The 18,558-nt window shown below is 35.0% G+C and overlaps 2 protein-coding genes across 2 annotated transcripts in view; both read left to right on the top strand.

Annotated features, from left to right (window-relative positions):
- Positions 1-18,558, top strand: part of LOC134849916 (UDP-N-acetylglucosamine transferase subunit ALG13 homolog) — a 342,028-nt gene that overhangs the window by 319,514 nt on the left and 3,956 nt on the right. The gene's annotated exons all lie outside the window — the stretch shown is intronic.
- On the top strand, positions 1,334-18,088 carry LOC134849714 (transmembrane protein 62-like). The gene is made up of 10 exons (XM_063866535.1): positions 1,334-1,562; positions 2,163-2,274; positions 4,422-4,604; positions 7,654-7,857; positions 7,969-8,086; positions 10,959-11,252; positions 12,639-12,816; positions 13,222-13,414; positions 15,914-16,030; positions 17,626-18,088. Exons 1-10 carry the CDS (start codon positions 1,353-1,355, stop codon positions 18,039-18,041), a joined length of 2,025 nt encoding a protein of 674 aa, XP_063722605.1. The 5' UTR covers positions 1,334-1,352; the 3' UTR covers positions 18,042-18,088.

Genomic DNA, 18,558 nt, shown 5'->3' with positions numbered 1-18,558 from the left:
CGTTTACAATTACTTATTTTTAGTTTTACTCGAGTAGAGTTTTTAACGCCATTTTGGGAATCTAAAACAAAAAAAATGCTGTAATGTTTTTTGATTTTCATACGGTTATTTGTTTTTCTAGTCATACAAAATACAAAGTTTCTCCCCATTTTTTTTTCGACGGAACCCGAAAAAACCAACCTGAACGACTAACTTTCGAAAGTTGATTTTGATTTATGATGTCAAAGTGAAGTAAAACTAAGTAGCGATTGTGAAAAAAGTGGAACATTCTGTGCTACTTGCACAGTAACCGGCTATCCTTGTTATCCTTTGTGGTGAGTTAGATAAGCATTGAACTGATATAACAAAACTTAATTATTCATTTAGTTCTAATTACATGCCTGTGGGGATAGAAAAAAAACATTTGACATAATGCGAGACCAATCAGTAAGCTAGTTCATAAATACTTAAATAAGTTCGAAATCTGAAAAGTTTTTTTTGCTCGAGCCCACTGGCACTCCAGGTTTCCTTCGGCTATATAAGAATCATTATCCGAACGCTGCTTTCATAACTTTCACAGCATTCGTTTGATTTCTCAAAGTTCGCATTGCTTCAGGTTCCAATTCGAAAAATCAGTCGATGCAGTAAAGAATAAAGTTTAGAACTTAAAAAAATACTAATTAAGAAAATAAGAAGCGGAAATTATTTAGACCCTGGGCGAAAAATGTTTGCTTTTCAGTTTCTGTGATCCAATTATGATAAAATTTATCTACAACAATGAACTTAGTGAAAGTATTCTTTAAAATTTTGTTCCAGGATTTGTTTTTTTTTCATGATTTGATTTATGGTTACTTTTTAAGTTCGTATAATTTTCTTTTTTGAAAGAAATTCAAGCTACACTATCAAACAGAAAACAGTAAAGGTTATGAAAAACGTGAAAGACTTCTAGTTTTGAAAGTCGATTTTTAGATTTCCCAGTGGAATAAAAAATTATCTGGGATCGATTTTTCTTTTAAAATTAGGTTCATTTTATTTGAAAGTGTCAATCATAAATGGTTTCTGAAGTTCAACGAGTTTCAAATGCATGTTTTCCTGTGAGTTGTTTTGATTCTGTTTCCTTGCGTTTTTTGACTGCCTGTTGGCTATGTTTATTTATACTGACAACTAAGTGAGTGCGTTCCGAAATTATGCATTCGCAATTTGACAAATGAATGCGCTTAAGACAGCTTTAGACCCAGGAAAATTTTGTAGACTGCGGGCGATGAATGATGATGATCATTATGATGATGAATGGTGAAAGTAATAATGATATTTGAAGGATTCTAAAGCCATTATTCATGTGTTTTTAAGGTTTATTGCGTGTTGTTAGAAATATGGCGACATCACTTGATGGGAGGCTAAAGTCGTTTGCTTTCTACTTTGCGGCTGTTTCCATCATTTTCTTCAGTTTTTCCATCAATGGTCTGCTCGCATTTCTGGCTAATTTCAGGAACCCTCTCAATCCGCGCCTTAGATCTGCGTCTCCCACAGTTAGACCACCATTCCCGGGCAAGGACCTCAGTAATACCTTCTGGTTTGTACACGTAAGTTTGTTTGATAGACACACTATAGACATCGCCAATATTCAGTGTCCAATCTATTGGACTAAGAAAGAAAATAGACCAAAGTATGAGAATTATAGTAAGCTTGAATTTACCTGCTCCTTAAACGTGAATATAAATTTAAAAAATAGACTTAGGCAGTTATTGCTGCGGGTGGAGCATTCTGTGGAGCTTACTGTGCGTGCTCGTTGGCGTTGGTGCGATCCGAACATTTGTTTGGTATTTTTGTTGTTCCTGCAATTATTACATTTGTGGGACTCCAACGCTTGAAGAGATTCGAGTCTTGCTTCCGATTTTGAAAAGATTGAATCGGTGCGTAGAGTGGACGAAATGAGTGAAGTTCGGAAAAATAAAAAAGAAGTGAATCTTAGCCTTAATTTTTACGGCTAACATGAATGTTTCGCTTGATTTCAGCTCGCAATCGTTTAGATAAGTAAATTATCCACCCCTGCCATTGCTCTTACGAAAAAAAAAGATCCAGCAAAACAAGAAGCATGCGAGGAGCCTGTTGTTATAATGCTACTAGCGAAAGGAAACCGGCTATACTTGTTATACTTGAAAGAACTTTTCATGTTTGTTCAGGTGACGGATTTGCACATAAGTGAGCATAAGAGACCCGAGATTGCGTCTGACTTGGAGAAATGGTGTGTGCAGATGCATGATGTCATCAAGCCGCAGTTTATACTCGTAACCGGTAAGTCAGATTTGCAATGAGTTAGAATAATTACGCTTGAGATTAGCAAGCGTTATCAAGTTGGAATACAGACTTTTTTCGGTTAACAACTAGTTTAACAAAATTACTTGAATCACTAGACTTCATTCACGTGCACTCTATCCACTCACGTGCTGCCAAGCTCAATCTCCGGCAAACCTGGTATAGAGGTAGCAAGTGCGTAATAACTAATTACTGTTGGGTAGTTTCATGGGGACTTGAAACTTCTGAAAGTTTTTTTTTTTTTTTTTTTTTTTTTTTTTACAAAAATCAGTTTTTTTTTTCGGCTGTTTTGTTCAGTTCATAATTAATAACAGATAAAAACAGGTATTATGAAAGTGTATGGGATTGGTTTGAGACTCTTTGAAAAATTTTTGTCACTTTTTGCAAAAAAAAGCAATTTGACAAACATTTTTTTGGAGATTTTCAAAAAAGGGAGTCCATAAAAAGACCGCTTACTTTATCGTGTGCCTGTGCACTCCGCTGGTATTTTTTTGCTTTACACCGTAGGGGGGAATTTTTGACGAATATTTTTGAATTTTTTGTTTTCTCAAAAAGGAAGCTACCAAATCTGAAATTTTATTTCAATGAATAGAATGGACTTGAAAAGCTTCCATCCATTATGTCCCTCGGAATAGTCAAATTTTAGATTTTTAACCGTTTTTTGAAGCTCTGACTTTTCTTGAAAACTAACCTCCTAAACCTAAGTTTGTCGGTTCAATTGAGATAGCGGTAGTGGGGAAGCTCCCCTTAATTAGCGGCCACTCACAATTGTTTACAAAAACTTTTATGTCTCGGAAAAGTCTATTTTTTGAGCGTTTTTTTAAATTTTATGAATTTTACGGGAAAATACCTTCCTATATCTGAGATATCGGTTCAATCTAAAGAACTGGTTGTAGCAAGACTTTTGAAAGAACTGATTGTAGCAAGACTTTTGAATACGAGACGGCACCCAAAGATTTGTTTTGATCTAAAAATTATGGCCCTCGCAAAAGTCAGTTTTTTACTTCCCTTGAAAACTACCCTGCAAAACCTGGTTTTTGGATTCAATCGAAATTCGACTTGGGTTAATCTCTTCTGCATAAGCGGCTACGCTAATTTTTTAAAAATTAAAACAAAGCTATGATTCTCAGAAATGTTAACTGTCTGATTTGTTGACCGTTTTTTGGTTATTTCTATAACTGCCCTGCCAAATCTGATATCATAGGTTTTATGGACACTACAGGTTTTTGAAAGCTTACGTATATAATTTACTACGCACAGTCTTTTAGTAAAAAATATGGTCTCTAACAAGTGGAGGTATTGGATTTTTGACCGCTATTTACCGTGCCAATTCTCAGTTTAAGCGTTCGATGTGTTCAATCGCGCAACCCGATTTCGGAAGTCTTCTCTGCTGTACCGGCCGCGGCCTGCTGTTTTCTTTAAAAAAGTTACGGGATTCGGAAAGTCAAGTTTTTGAACTTTGACCGTGTTTTAGCAACTTTTTGAATTTTCTTAGAACTATCCTATCAAAATCTAAGAAAACATACAATCGAAAGAAGCAGTCGCGCGATTTTTTCCTCCAGCAGTGGTGATTCCTTTGTACGAGAAAGGTTATGTATTTGCGAAAGTTCCAAAATCTCAAAAGTTTTTAACTCTCTTCACTAATTTTAGTAGAGAAACAACTAATGTTTTGGGCAACGTCCAATTTTTGAAACTACGCATGTCCAGCATCAGTATAACAAATTCAAAAAGTTTCAAAGACGTACCCCCCGCTTTAGTTGGGCCCTAAATGTCCTTCATCGACACATACGAAAATTTCGGTTCACCTATTTTTAAAAGCATTTTTCATGTTTTTTTTTGGTTTTCTGCTTTCCTGATTGTGTTGTATCGCATGTGGTGTGAAGCTCCACTTCGCCTCTGTGTACAAAGATTGAATTGCTATTGTGTCATTTTTGATGAGTAGTTTTATATCATATTTTGCTGATTATTTGAATGATATGAATTAGAAAATAAGATTTTTTATTAACCGTCGTATAATCAGGCCGTATGTGTCTTCGTAATGCAATTAGCATATCGTGGTTTTATGTCGCGTCCTTTTTACTACCATTCACTACCATTGCCTTGCGAAATGAATTGTGTATTTATAGGAGACTTAACAGACGCGAAAGCGAAGGATCAAGTGACATCGTATCAGCATAAGAGTGAGTGGCAAACTTATAAGAGGACGAGGGACGAGTGTTACTCCAGAGCCGCCGCTGCGCAAGAAAAGTCTTATGTCGATGGCAGCCGGAAGAACCTTGCGCCCTGGATAGATATTCGTGGAAACCATGGTAATAAGTGAGTTACGAATAACCTTGAGATAGGCAATAGTATTGCTTCTGGATGTAAGATTGTCCCGCTGAGTTTTTTTTCACTGAGTGAATGCGACAGGTCTTCTTTCTCATATAAGTCATTTAACAATAAATTTTTGCGTTTTTTTTCTGCATGCCTTGGGGCTTGTTTGTTAGCAACGAAAAGTTTGCTCCACACGTTCAATTCAGTCAATTTAAAATATTTCTTTGTCAATTTAAAACATTTCTTTCAATGATCTGTTGTCAGTTGTTAGCTGCTTCGTGTCTAATAATTAAAAAAATGGTAAAGTGTGATTATAATTGTTATTTTTTCCAGGATAAGTTATTTTTAGAAACTTTGAATGGTCAAATTTGTTGCTCGCAATTTGATTTTAGATTTATTTTCAAGTTCATCTCAAATTCAGTTGCTAAATGCCACCGCAACTGGCGCAGAAAATGCACCTTCAATTTTTCGAAAGAGTTTTTCATCTTTCAGATTGACGAAAATAGTTAGAACGTTATGTAGTGATTCAGTTTTTACATTTGCGATTAGCAAGCGTTGTCAAATCGGAATATGGTTTTTTCTGGCTGAAATTTTGCTGAACAAAATCACGGAATCAGTTCTACTGCTATCTTTTGTGATGCTGACGTGATCAGTTTTTAAAGCTCTAAACTGAACTACTGAATGCAAATCCGAGTCACTACTGATAAATGTCCGATCTAGGAGTCTAATCTTTTTTGTTTAAAATAATCAAAATTTTAGAATTTATGAATATCAGTATATTTTTCTGATTGATAAAAATTGATTTTTCGGCTTTTTGAGTATTCGGGTATAAATCTGTTGGTTTAATTCTATTACAATTTTAATGTCTACATCTTCGGCCTACTTGGCGTGTCGGAAAATTCTATGCCTGGGATGACAAACATCCTGAGTTTGAAACCTTTTACTATTGGTTTGTTTTCCTATTTAAAAAAGTCGGCCTGTCGTTGATCTGCTAACTTTTTTGAGTTTTAGTTTCTACAGCGCGGACTCGTGAAATAATCAATTTTTACATAATTAAATGCTGTTTTGATTTATTTCAATATCTTGTAAATTTTTAATTGAAGCATCTTATAGCTCTTAGTGATTTTTTTTTAGGAAATAGTTTTACAATATGTTCACATGAAATTTGTTTTTTTTTTCGCGGTTTGGCTGATAATTACTCTGAGCTTAACTGAATGCAAATCCGGGTCACTGATGGTAAATGTCCTATCTAGGATTCTAATAATTTTTGTTTCAAATAAATAAAAATATTTACACTTGCGATCAGCTTGGTGTAATATTACGAACATTCTTTTTCTTAGATAATTCGCAAATAAGTGTTCATTTATTTAGAAATTTCCCTGTAGCATTGGAAATTGCATAGCATCTGTTCTCTGCTTTGTTTTTGGCTAGTGTTTGGTGCCTAAGCTTCCGTGGCTGAGTATTTTGTGTGAGACTCTTAATCTCTAGGTCGCGGGTTCGAATCTCAGAAAAACTCGAATTCTTACTACTTCGAGGCTTATTTTTAATTTAAATTTAAGAACTTTATAGCGCTGCTATTTGTCGTGGTCGCGGAATTGTTTGCCAAGCGAAGCTTCGCCTCTGTGTTGATTAATTAAAATTAGATTTTTCGGCTTTTTATGTTTTCGGCTATAAATCTGTCGGCTTAGTTCTCTTTCAATTTCTATATCTTCTCTGGCCTATTTATTCTCCGGTGGCCATGTTTGTCATTCCTGGCGGTAACTTCAATGCCTGGCTGGGATGACAAACATCCAAAGTTCGAACCTTTTTATGACTGGTTTGTTTTCCTATTTGAAAAATACCGGCCAATAGTTTGTCCGCTACATGTCTTACTTGCCACAGCGCAGACTTCTTGCGATTTAATCAATGTTACATAAATTAAATGGCGCTTTGGTTTCTTGCCGTAGTTTAAGCTACCTGATTTATTGTGTTTAAGATTCGTAGTGATGAATGTGATAGGTCTGCTTGATTTTTTCCAGGAAGTCTTACAATACGTCCACGCTCATTTTCGATTTTACATTTCAATGAGCGCAGTGAAGACTTACTATAGCTTGACTTATGATTTATTCTTAAGTTCAGTTCATTTCCTTTGCTAAAAGGAAAACAAACTCTACTATCAAAGATCAGAAATTTAAAGGTCACGAAATACGTGATCGACTTCTGATATCGAAACTGAAATCGAATTTTCAGATCTCCCAGAGGAATAAAAATTTTACTTTATGATCCAGTTTTCTCAAATTGAGTTCATTTTATCAACAAAGTGTCAAAAATCTATAGGAAGTGTTGCAAATCTCCGCTTCTCTGCTAGGTTTATTTTTTACTTGAAAGCTTTTTTTTTCGCTAAAGTTTTAGCTGAGGTTATATCGACTTGGTTGAATGATATTGCGTTGCTTGAGGGACAAAAGGTATTTTCATGATAGTAGATAATCAATGTGAAATAGTTTTCATGCAAATTGTTCTACAGCTCAAGTTTTTTTGGAATTCATTTTTTTTTCTGATTAACGAGCGTCTCCCGTAATATTGACGGCATACTTACCGCTTCGTAATTTTTTCATGCTTATTTTATGCTGGCTTGACATGCCTTTAAGAAAATGAATTTTTTTGCAGCAAATCATGATAAACTACTTTTTTTTAAATAATTATCTAGCTCAGCTTCGCCTCTGTGTTACAGAAATGGTAAAAAAGTATATTTCAAAAAACAGTGTTGTTTTTTCTCATGAAAACTGTTCACTCGAAATGTTTATTTAGGAAGTTACAAAATGATTGATTGCAAGGGTTACATAGAGAAATTAAATTGAAAGCTAAAATCTAGTTTTTATAATCCTTATTTAGTGAAATGCTAATTTTTTCTCTTGCAAACTGTTCATTGGAACGGTTTATTTAGGAAGTTACAAAATGATTGATTGCTAGGATTACATTGACAGATTAGGTTGAAAGCTAAATATATATATTTTTTCTTATTTAGTGAAATATTAGTTTTCATGTGCTGATTTGAATAGTGTTCAGACTCGTTCGATATGGACTTGCGCGATACACAGGGTGGGCCTGTGAACTGGTTCAAGCAACACGTGGCCACGGAGCATCACAACGTGTCCCACTTTGTAGTTGAGAAACAGTTTGGAAAGTACTCCTTCGTCGGAGTTGATTTCTCCCCCAACCCTGGTCCCTCTAGACCACTTAACTTCTTCGGATATTACGACCACGAAAGAGGTGACTAATGAACTCATCGCCACCGATTCTTTTTCACATGCAATAGGATGTCGTAAAGGTTTTTCTACCCTTGGAAGTATTCAGGCAACCCTAAGAGACGCATTGTTTCAGATGGAGATCAATTGGCAGCCCTGATCGAGTCAGAGTCGAAGTCGAACTTGACTTTCTTCTACGGGCACCACACACTCAATGTGGTCACCTCATCGGAGAAGTTTTTCGCCACCCTCAGGTTCGAGCTCCCTTTACTCAAAGTTAATGATTGACAGGCAACGTGGTAATCGACGGTGGCTCAATTTGTGCAATACAGCTTTGTTTTTTTTTATAAAACTTAGTAAATAATATTTCTAAAGCCGAGACAATCTGAACTGCTGCGTCGTTATGTTCTAAATTAATTTCTCAAAAAATAAATAAGTATGAAATTACAAACCACTCGAAAATCAAATAACACGTTATGACATTTTTGCTTGCTTTTGGACGTTTTTAAATAGAAAGATTGCTTTTTAAGAGTCTATGAACATAGTGAACACTCTTCTAGTTCTAGATTTTTTTTGTGGTTCGATTTTTTGATAGTTTTTAAGTTCAGTTTATTTCTTTTTCATTTCAGTTCATTACTATCGAACAACAAAAATGAAAGGTCACGAAAAAATTGATCGCTTTCTAATTTTGAGAGGGGATTTTAGTTTTCAAAACAGTGGAATAAAGGTTTTACTTATTGATCCAGTTTTTACGCAAAGCGTGTGTTATAGTATGAACTCTATTTTTTCCATCCTAACTCGCAAGTATTATTGCGACAAAATGTGTTAATTTTGAAAGTGTTCATTTTGATCAATAATCAGCGATTAAGTACAGCAAATGCTAAGGATAATAATACAGACTATTATATTACAAGTAGCACTTTAGAGGCAAGGCATCATGGATTCCTTGCGTAGAGGTAGGGAATGAGACCCGCAATAAAGTAAGAGGGTTCGAACCTGGGCAGGGTCGGATGTTTTTAATGAACTTTCTCGTATACTAGTTAAAATGCGTCCGCTCTATAAATTGAGGCATGCTAGTTGGTAAATTTGGTTTTTTAAATTTGACTGGTACTGCTAATGCGTCATAATTGGCTTGCGTCCTTACGCAATTATGTAGACTCCGAATTGGCGTGCGTCTCTTAAGAAATTTTTTAGACTCAAAGTCTTACTCATTCAGTTTTTCCGAGTAGCGTTATCAGTCATATTTTTGCTTGTGTATGCGAAATGGAGCTTCGTCTCTGTGTCTTAAATTGGGATATCCTAATCAAAAAAATGTCAATCATAAACTGTTCTAGAAATTCAAAGATTTTGAAAGCGATCTTTTTTTTCTTTGAAATACTGAAATTTTGCTGAAAATACTAGTCAGTTTTGCGGTCATTGACTCTTTTTCAACTGGCTGTTTTTTTCAAGTGGCAACTGAAGTTTTGAAACTAACAATTTTTTATGAAATTTGAAATTATAAAAAAGTCATGAACAGTTTCGCAGCTGTCTGGTGTTTTTGCTGTTTATATCCTAATTAGGGCTAATTTTCGAAATGCATAAATTTTACTTTTACTTTGGCTCATTGTTAAATTTGTTACGTGCAGTTTATTAGATGGCACATATGCTAGGATATGCAGCTTCTAGTCTCTCGGTCGTATTTTCGAATCCGCCACAGCCGAATTTTTAATTTTCAAGGCTTTTATTTTTTTAATTTCTTTTTTTACATCAGTTTTTGTCATTTTCTTGCTTGTGTTTGCAACGCGCAGCTTCGCCTCTGTGTCAAAATTAAAAATGTAATTGAATTGCCTTTTTAATTAACAAAATTAATGTCTGATACCGAACCTCCTATCCTAAATGAAAACTCGGTGATTTATTACAATAGGTGGTAGGTTCAATTTCAATAGCTGGATCGATTTTTGTTATACTTCGCACATTATTTATGATTTAGTTCAAAAACCAAATTTTTTGGCGTAAGAAGTGTAAATTTTGAGTTTATGCATAGCATTTCATTTGGCAGATTTATGTATTTACAAAAACAATCTTAGTAGTAGAACAATTGATTGAAAATGAAATGACTTTATGATTCATAATAGTTCTGAAATTTAATACATGCTCAAAATTACCACCTATTGTAACATATCACTGAAAACTTTTTTGAAAACTCTATATGAAAATTATACGGAAATTTCAATCAGATCGCTAGTTTGTTTCGTAGTGCTACCCAATTCGTGTAAGTCTTTGCCATTTGTTTTGTGAGCGTCGATCACCTTTGGTACCAATTCACAAGATCTACTTATCGCCTACGAACCCTGAAACATTTCAAAAGGCGCCAATTAATAGTAAATTTGAGAAAAGAGCGCGAGCCAAAAAACTTAACTGTTTATCAAGACTTTCGAAAGACCCTCCAAAAATGGCATTTTTGGCCTGTTTTTTTTTCTTGGAAATTTTCTTGAAGCGCCGAAAATTTTAGGCAAGATAAAGTTTTTTCGAGTTGTTTTGGAGCGCGCCGACAATCAACCATCTCGTGGTCTGAGGAAGTTTTATCTAATTAAATATTGAGTTGGAAGATCCTACCCTGGTCTATTCAGAACGTAAAGGTGTTAACTTGATCATTATGGTGGTTTGACTTTTGAATTTTTTTGGTTGCTTTTCAAATCGAGTTTTTTAGAATAAATCAAATATTGTCTCCCAGTCGCCTCAAGCTGGGCTTGTTTCATTTTAGAAGTGAACGCAGATTGAAAAAAAGTTTTTTTTTTGAGCTTGAAGTTCAAATTCAAAGATCTTTAACTGTAAGGTGATATAAATTTTTCAATTGAACCCGAAAGTTAAAAAAAAATAAAAATCATTCTTTTTCCCATTTGAAGTTCATGTAAGTTTTTCAAGCTAATTGTTGGCTGTTTTCCCATCGATTGCTAACGAATGTAATTTTAAAAAATACAACCAGATAATATGGAAATAAAGTAGCAGCAAAGTGGCGGGTTTCGTTAGTATTAAAATTCATTGAAGCTGAGTTCTAGAATGGTGTTGTTCGTCGTGACTTCATGTTTTTGTTTGGTCAGTTTTTGTCAAAACAATTAAAGTGGTATTTTTTCTCAAATTCTATAGATACGGAGCAGTTTACCTCTGTGGCCACTTGCACGCGTTGTTGAACTCGAAAGGAACCCAACATCTTTACGGCTACCATCATCTCAGAGACTCCTCCCTGTTGGAACTAGAACTTGGCGACTTCCAAACCAACCGCAGGTTCCGTGTGATGGCGGTGGACCATGACATGATATCATTCACAGATGTGTCCTTCAACAGGTGGCCAGTGGTGGTCATAACTTGTCCCAAACATGCAGAATACACAATTAGGGACAAAGAACCACTTGGCAGAATGAATCACGCAACCCATATTAGGCAAGCTATCAGATATCTCAAAAATTGCATTATGAGGCCAAACTGTGCACTGGATAGGCGCTCAATTTTGTGTCTGTATGTTCCTGGATTCCAGAGACAAGTATTTAAACATATTAAAATTTTATCGGAACGATCAAAGGAAAATAAAGAACAAAAGAAGAACAAACGCTCAAATTACAAACGTGGAAATTGCGCGAAAAAAACGGGAACGGATTCTAGTTTTAAAAGTGGAATTTAATATTTAGATTTCCAGCCAGCGGAATGAAAACTTTACATATTGATCCAGTTTTCTCTAGTTGGGTTAATTTTATCCAAAAAGCGCCAATCATAAATTGTTCTAGAAACTTTAGAATCATAAATTTTTTGAACAAAGTGTGTTTTTTATGGTTACTTGCGTTTATTACTCTATTCCAATCTTCAATCGGCTATGTTTTAGCTGTATGAATTGAGAGAAGTAGTAATAAAAAACAACCTACAAAACCAGGGAAAAAAATTAACAAGAATTCGGAACAATAATCCGCAGAGGAATAGAGTTTACATATTGATGGAGACTATTAAGACATTTGGTTTTTGTTTTTCAAACTAAGTCAATCATAGAATTTTTTGTTTTATAATCAACCCTAAGGTTATGCAGTTTGATGTTAGAATTTAGTATCCAATGAAAAAAGTGCAAAGGGCGCTAAGAACCTGAGTGGATTGAAAGTGGATTTCAATTTTGAGATTTATCAGCAGAAAAAAATGAACTTATCTCAAATTGGGTTAATTATCAAAACAATATCGTTTTTTAATTCAAAAAGCTTCAAGGCCATATTCTGCTTTAAAGTTTGCGGGAGTTGAGGCTTTTTTCAATAAGATTCACAGTCTTTTGTCTATGTTTTTTCTTAAATTTCAGCAAATGGTCAGATTTGCCATTTTTGAACGTTGAATAGTTCCCGGTATACTCATAGTATTCTCCTATGATATCTTATCAACATCAGTAGTAGATATCTTATCAACATGGGGAATACCCTCATGTATTAAAAATAGATTATAGACTAACCGGTCATCACCCTTTGTATTAAGATAGGGAATAGGATTCCCTCTGTTTATACATAAGGTGATGACCGAATAGTCGATACCCCATCTTATTACATACATGTGTCATCAACCATCCCCCCTCGTATGTCTAGCTCTGACCAATACTGCTAACATCAGCTAAGTTAGTTAGAGTATCACAACTGTGATATAAGCTAAACCATCTTTCGCGAGCTCACAAATTAGCTTCATTATCGATAAAATATTTATATCGTTTTTGTGTATATCAAATGATATGAAATAAATATAGGATTTTAGTTTTTTATATCACGACTGTTTATATGCATGAAAATTAGACATACGTAGTTTCAGGACGCTTGTGTTCTCGCCAAATCCAATCAGCCAAGTGTTAGTCTCCGTAAGAGCCCCGGACAGTGGTGGAACTTTGTGGGAGTCTGCTGCAGTTCATTCCGAAGGGCCACTTTACGTTGCAGAGTGGCATCCCACTCAATTTGCTGTGGGAATTTTCTATATCCGAGTCTCAGTCAAGGTGATTATTTGAAATGGGGTTAGATTTAGGAGGAGGACACGTCCCCTTTTAGTACCTCAACTCCTCGCCAACCAAGGAATTTTTCCCAGAACAATTTCATGTCTCATTTTCGGCCATAATTTGGCACTATTTTTTTTTCTAAAAGCGCGTTAGGATCAAATAAACTACTTTGGGAGTGAGATGTGCCGGTTGATTTTGCTCAAAATCCTCCAAAGAGTACCCCAATCTCAGTATAGAAAACATTGCTTTTGGAGCCGTTCAATTTAGCAGGTCTTCAAAAAAAACATAAAAATATTTCATAATGTTGGTAACAAGTTTAAAAATTGGACAATATTAGTAATTTTAGTCTGAGTAGACAGGATAAATGTATTACGACAGGGAAGAGCTCACCTGACATCTTTTCAGGATTCTACCGGCGCTCAAACGGTGCTGGAACAACCTTTTTCTCTAGATGGGTCAGTGACTAAACTGCCCCTGGTCGCTTCTTTCATCATTGCAGCCGACCTCACTAAAGCCTCCAAAGTCCTCTTCTGGACTGTGCATAACTTGATGCTTGTGATGATGTTTCTGCTCAAAGTGAAGGCGACGATGTTAAGAAGTGAGTCGAAATTAATTGTGCTGAATTACGGGGGGTTAATTCAATGCCAATGTGGGGGGTTTAATCAATGTCAATGCAGTGTCAACGCGGGGTTTTTATTCTACGCTTCGCCGACTATACACGCTGCTGATGTTAGAAATATTTTTTTTGAATCAAAAACTAGCTTTCTGACTGGTCAGCTATTGAAATTGGGTTAATCTATCGGGTTAAACGAATCACAGCTGTGTAAATGGTTTTTGAACGAAAGTATGAAGAATCTAATTGAAAATCCTGTTTTTGCCGATTACAAGAGGATAGAGTTTTATATCTCAATAACCAATGAATTGAATTGTTTCTTGAATATTACTTGAAACTTTTTTTAAATAGTGCAAAAAGTTCCTTGAACTGTACGGTTTTCAGTTTTAAATAACTTTGAACAAGATTGATCCCTTAAAAACCGTTCGAAGTATTAAATGTTAATGAACGAAACGAGGTTGTGGAGTTGGTTTTTCTGAAGAAAATATCTTAGATGTTGATCTTAAATATTGTTCTTGAATCTTAAATTTTGAGTGCCATTTGAATTTTTTCAGTTGTTTAAGAGTCATGAAGGCATTGAGTACTCTTATATAGGCCTTGGGGATTTTTTGTTTGTTTTTGTAATTGAAAAATGCTTGAAATTTGTTCACGCTCAACTTTGATTTTTCGCTGTTGGACTTTTGATTTCTTTTAAGCTATATTTCCCCTACCAAATTCTAGCTTTGAAAACATTGGGTAACTAATAGAGCTTGCATTTATTGTTCCTCAACCGACCTCTTCGGCCTAAAAAACATTTCTTTAATAAACGCCTGCATATATAGTTCCTCACATTACACTAATTAAAAAGATTTGTTGATTTATTTTTACATACTATAAGTCTTTTTTTTTCAAACTAAGTCACAAATATTTGTGCCTCTTTTGGTGGCACCTTTACGGTTTTTTGATAGCATGTGCTTTGTCATTCGATTAGTAATAAGTTAATGCAGTTGATGGATTTTTAATTCATCAAATGAACTGAAAAAAAAAACTTATTCGCTTCAAACAGCATAACAAAAATAAAAGCTCGATTTCAGAAATTTTTTAACTTAATATGTCACCATATAATTTCTACATAATGTGGCTTTATGCTTTCCAATTTGTTGCATGCAAGTAAGTGCAGATGCCTTCAGTTTGTTATGTCGCTAATTATTACATGGAAGGTTCAGTAGACAGTTTTTTCTCTGTTAATTACATATTGCTTCAATTTTCCTTCTAGAGTTGTTTTTACAGTGGCTGTAAGGTTAAATTTAGCAAAAATGGCTGATCGAAAATTTTCGTTTGTTTCGAAGCGAAAACTATCCGATTTTTTTTCCTGAGCAATCACTACCCCCAAAAAGTTATCCCAATAAAAAGATTCCTTCATTCCGTTTTTTATGCTTGTTTTAATCTGATGAATCGTTACAACCCTGATAAAATGATAGGAGCTTGAAGAAACTTCATATATTCCTCTTGTCATACGCCATTTTTCCGTTTTATCAGTCAGTGGTTTTGGAACAGCAAAAATTTTGATGGTAGTTTCTATCTTTGTCATGTAGGTCTGTTTGCCGATACATTTTGTCACGTGTCCGGAAAATGCTAATTTATATGGGGCACCTTTACAGCTTTTTGATAGCACGTGTTTTGACATTCGAATAGTAATAATTTAACACAGTTGATGCATTTTTAATTCATCAAATGAACCGAAAAAAGCTGTTTGTTTCAAACAACATGGCATAATAAGAAAATAGATTTCAGAACATTTCTACCTCAATATATTTCGCAATTTTTAGAAGAATTTTTCTGAAATGCATAAATTATTTTAAAAAAAGTGGCTTAGTGCTCTGCGATTTGTTACATGCAAATTTAGTGTAGATCCCTTCAGGTTGTTGTACTCCACATGATTACTTGCAAAATTTCGTCTATTTTTGTTTGGTGCGATTTTTGCTGAATGGCATTGGCACTTTATTCGCATATGTTGCTGCTTTATTCGCGATTAGTGTTTATCGGTGGTTAAGTATAAGTGGCTAGTGCGTGAGACTCAAAATCTCTTGATTGCAGTAGGTCGCAGATCGAATCCTAGACCAAGCCGAATTTTTTGCTAATTCGAGGCTTATTTCTATTTTTTCTTGTTGCACTTTCTAGGGCTGCTTTTTTGTCGTGTTCTGGCTAGTGTTTGCGAAGGGAAGCTTCGCCTCTGTAGAACAATTTGCTGTATTTTTTGGTTTTAGAATTACTTTTGAACAATTATCAGAAGTTTCGCTACTTGAATGACTAATGAATGAATTTTTAAAAACTTCTGTGTAATTCCGGAAAAAAATGTGATTGCTCCTTAATTACTTCGCAATTTATAATATTTTGGCAAATTTTGTTTTTGTATCCCTACGCATTTGCTGCGGAGTGCCAATGCGCATGTCTGTTTAGAAATAAGATAATTTGTTAGTCTAACTGTTCATGTCTGTGTTTTAGGGATGCATGTGTTCAGTGCTCCAGTTTTCGGTCCTTTACTCCACAGCTTAGCAGTCTATGCATCGTGCAACAATCTCTTCAAGCCATTTGTTCTCTATCAACTTTGGATTGCATACGGTAAGGCATTTAACCAAGTTAAAGTTTTTGAGAAAAATTCGTGCCAAGTTTACAAATGTTTTCTTCAGTGATATGGCGAGTGTCGCAATTTTTCTATTGGGGGTTGGAGGTTTGAACAATTTTCTGCGCCGCACCTAAATCTTGGAAAAAAATTTAAAATGGCCTCTTGAGCACTTTTTTAAAAAAATTGACTAACAAGTTGCGTGCGTCCTTCGGCGCCCGCTCCCCCTTCAATTTTAGTTCTGTTGGAGCCAAAGGATCCTTTCCAAAGTTTTTTAGATTTGTCAGCCAAAATTGATTTTCGTTAATTGAATTATTCCCTCCTCGGCACGCTACTGTCATTAATTTAGGCCATGTCATTTTTTTATTTCAACGAAGAATAGTGTGATATATTCAAGTAATTTCTCAAAATTCAAATCAGAAGTGGTTCAAATCAGTATTTCAAGATTCAAATACGTATTTCAGACTGAAATAAGCGTGAGCTGTAATCCCATCATCAGAAGGGCTTACAAACATTTCAGCTGAAGGGCGTACAAATCTCGTCTGGAGTGTTGTTTTCCTTTTTCAGGGAAAAGTCTTCATCGTTGTTCGTGCTCATTTTTTTCGCGGTTTGACTTCTGATTTCTTTGAAAGTTCAATTCAGATTCATTTGCCGAAAAAAAGACAAGGTGAGGTTGAACTTAACATCTCTATCGGACATAAAGTCAGCCATTTATCTGTTTGGGTTGACCGAGGTAACACAATTCGCAACCATACGATGACCAAATTTTTAATTCGGAGTATCCAGGAAGCTCTCTCTCTCTCTCTCTCGCGGAACAAGTCCATGCTGCGTTTCATCTTATAGTCTTCTGTAAGCATCCCCAGCTAATGTTTCTAGCACAATTGGTATAGCTATCTCAAACTGCGGTTGAATATCGTCAAAAGCTCCACAAACTCGTGATTCAGCTCTTGAAAACATCTTTTTGGGAGTGTAAGTTCAGCTCAAACTCCATTATCGAAACGCAAAAGTGGAAAGGTCACGAAGAACTTGATCGACTTCTAGTTTCGAAAGTGGAATTTAATTTTCAAGATTTCTCATCGAAATGAAAAAATTACTCACTGATCCAGTTTTCTCTAATTGGATTAATTTTAGCAAAAAAGTTTTAATCATAAATTGTTCTAGAAATTCAAAGAGCTTTAAGTTCGTCTATTTTTTTTCTTTGCAATTCGAAAGTTGAGATCTTTCCAAAGAACGAGGAAGGGTTTTTCTATGTTTTGCATTCATTGGCTCTTTCCCAACTGTCTGCTGGCCATGTTTCTGTTTTTCGAAGAAAATGAGGAATAGATATTACTCCTTATGTTACTCTTATGTTATTCCTTATGTTGCTCAAATTTTAACACAGTATTTGACATATTTTTTTAACCAAAAACTATTGGAGACATAATATAGGGCAGTCTGAGCATTCAGGGCTTTGGCCTGATATAGCAGTAATTTTTTTTTATATATTATTGTAAAATTGCTTGTGGCGCAAAGCTTAGCTTCGCCTCTGTTTGAATTCTTTCTTATAAATGATATTCACTAATTACCTGATTTAGAAAGCTGAAACTGTGTTTAGGGCCGTGGTTTTTCGGAGCTCTTCTTTCAAACAGGTATGCGCTTGTATTTGTTAATGGAATTCTCTTCTTGGATGGAACTTTCATCCCGTCTGGACTAAACTACTCCTTTGGATTCCTGCATTTAATCTTCCTGGACATTCCGCTCGTTCTCATCATCTCTTCAATTCTGGACAGAAACAAATCATACAAGGGCTCCCTAGGAAGCAAAACTAGCCTAATACGTGTGCTAACTTGTAGATTTCTATATTTCATAGCACTGGCAATGCTTATGTGGCAATGTCATAAGTGCTTGGACTTATTCTCAAATTACGGAATATTTGCCGTTTTGTCGAATGTCATCGAGTTCTACTGTATAGTGATGTACATATACCAATTTTATTACGTTTTTAATGTTTCACACTTTTTAGCGAACTGAGTCTATAAATTATTGCATCATTTAAAATTGTAACTTTTAAATTATGAGATGTTTTGATACTAAACTTTTGATTTCAAACGTTCAGAAACCTGATTTGATTCAGGTGAATGATGTTTTTAAATCGAGGTCAATACTTAAATTGGCATATTGGTTAAAAATGGAGTAAAATCTAATTTAAGCTATCATATAGGGCCTTAAGCTATCATATAGCACACGTGGAAATTAGCGCATGTAATCCCAATATATAAAAAAGGTAGCAAGGCAGATGTCAAAAATTATCGGCCGGTATCACTGTTACCGATTTGTTCAAAAATATTTGAGCGTTGTATCTTTATTGATTTGTATAATCACTACAGCGGCTGGTTTCATGACGCACAGTTTGGTTTTCGGAAAAATAGGTCACCTACCATACAATTGATAATTTATCTGGACACCGTTTACAAATTTGTCAACAACGGTCAACCTGTAAACGTTATTTACACTGATTTTGAAAAGGCCTTCGATCGTGTAGACCATG

Source organism: Symsagittifera roscoffensis, chromosome 1, assembly GCF_963678635.1.
Source record: "Symsagittifera roscoffensis chromosome 1, txSymRosc1.1, whole genome shotgun sequence".
Classification (NCBI taxonomy): domain Eukaryota; kingdom Metazoa; phylum Xenacoelomorpha; order Acoela; family Convolutidae; genus Symsagittifera; species Symsagittifera roscoffensis.
This window is presented reverse-complemented; position numbering and strand designations above follow the sequence as displayed.

Bases quoted from the DNA above. Each gene is read 5' to 3' on its own strand.
- LOC134849714 (XM_063866535.1), top strand. From the start codon at position 1,353: ATGGCGACATCACTTGATGGGAGGCTAAAGTCGTTTGCTTTCTACTTT. The intron at 2,275-4,421 runs GTAAGTCAGATT...GTGTATTTATAG, and splicing joins GCAGTTTATACTCGTAACCG to GAGACTTAACAGACGCGAAA. The intron at 13,415-15,913 runs GTGAGTCGAAAT...TCTGTGTTTTAG, and splicing joins GAAGGCGACGATGTTAAGAA to GGATGCATGTGTTCAGTGCT.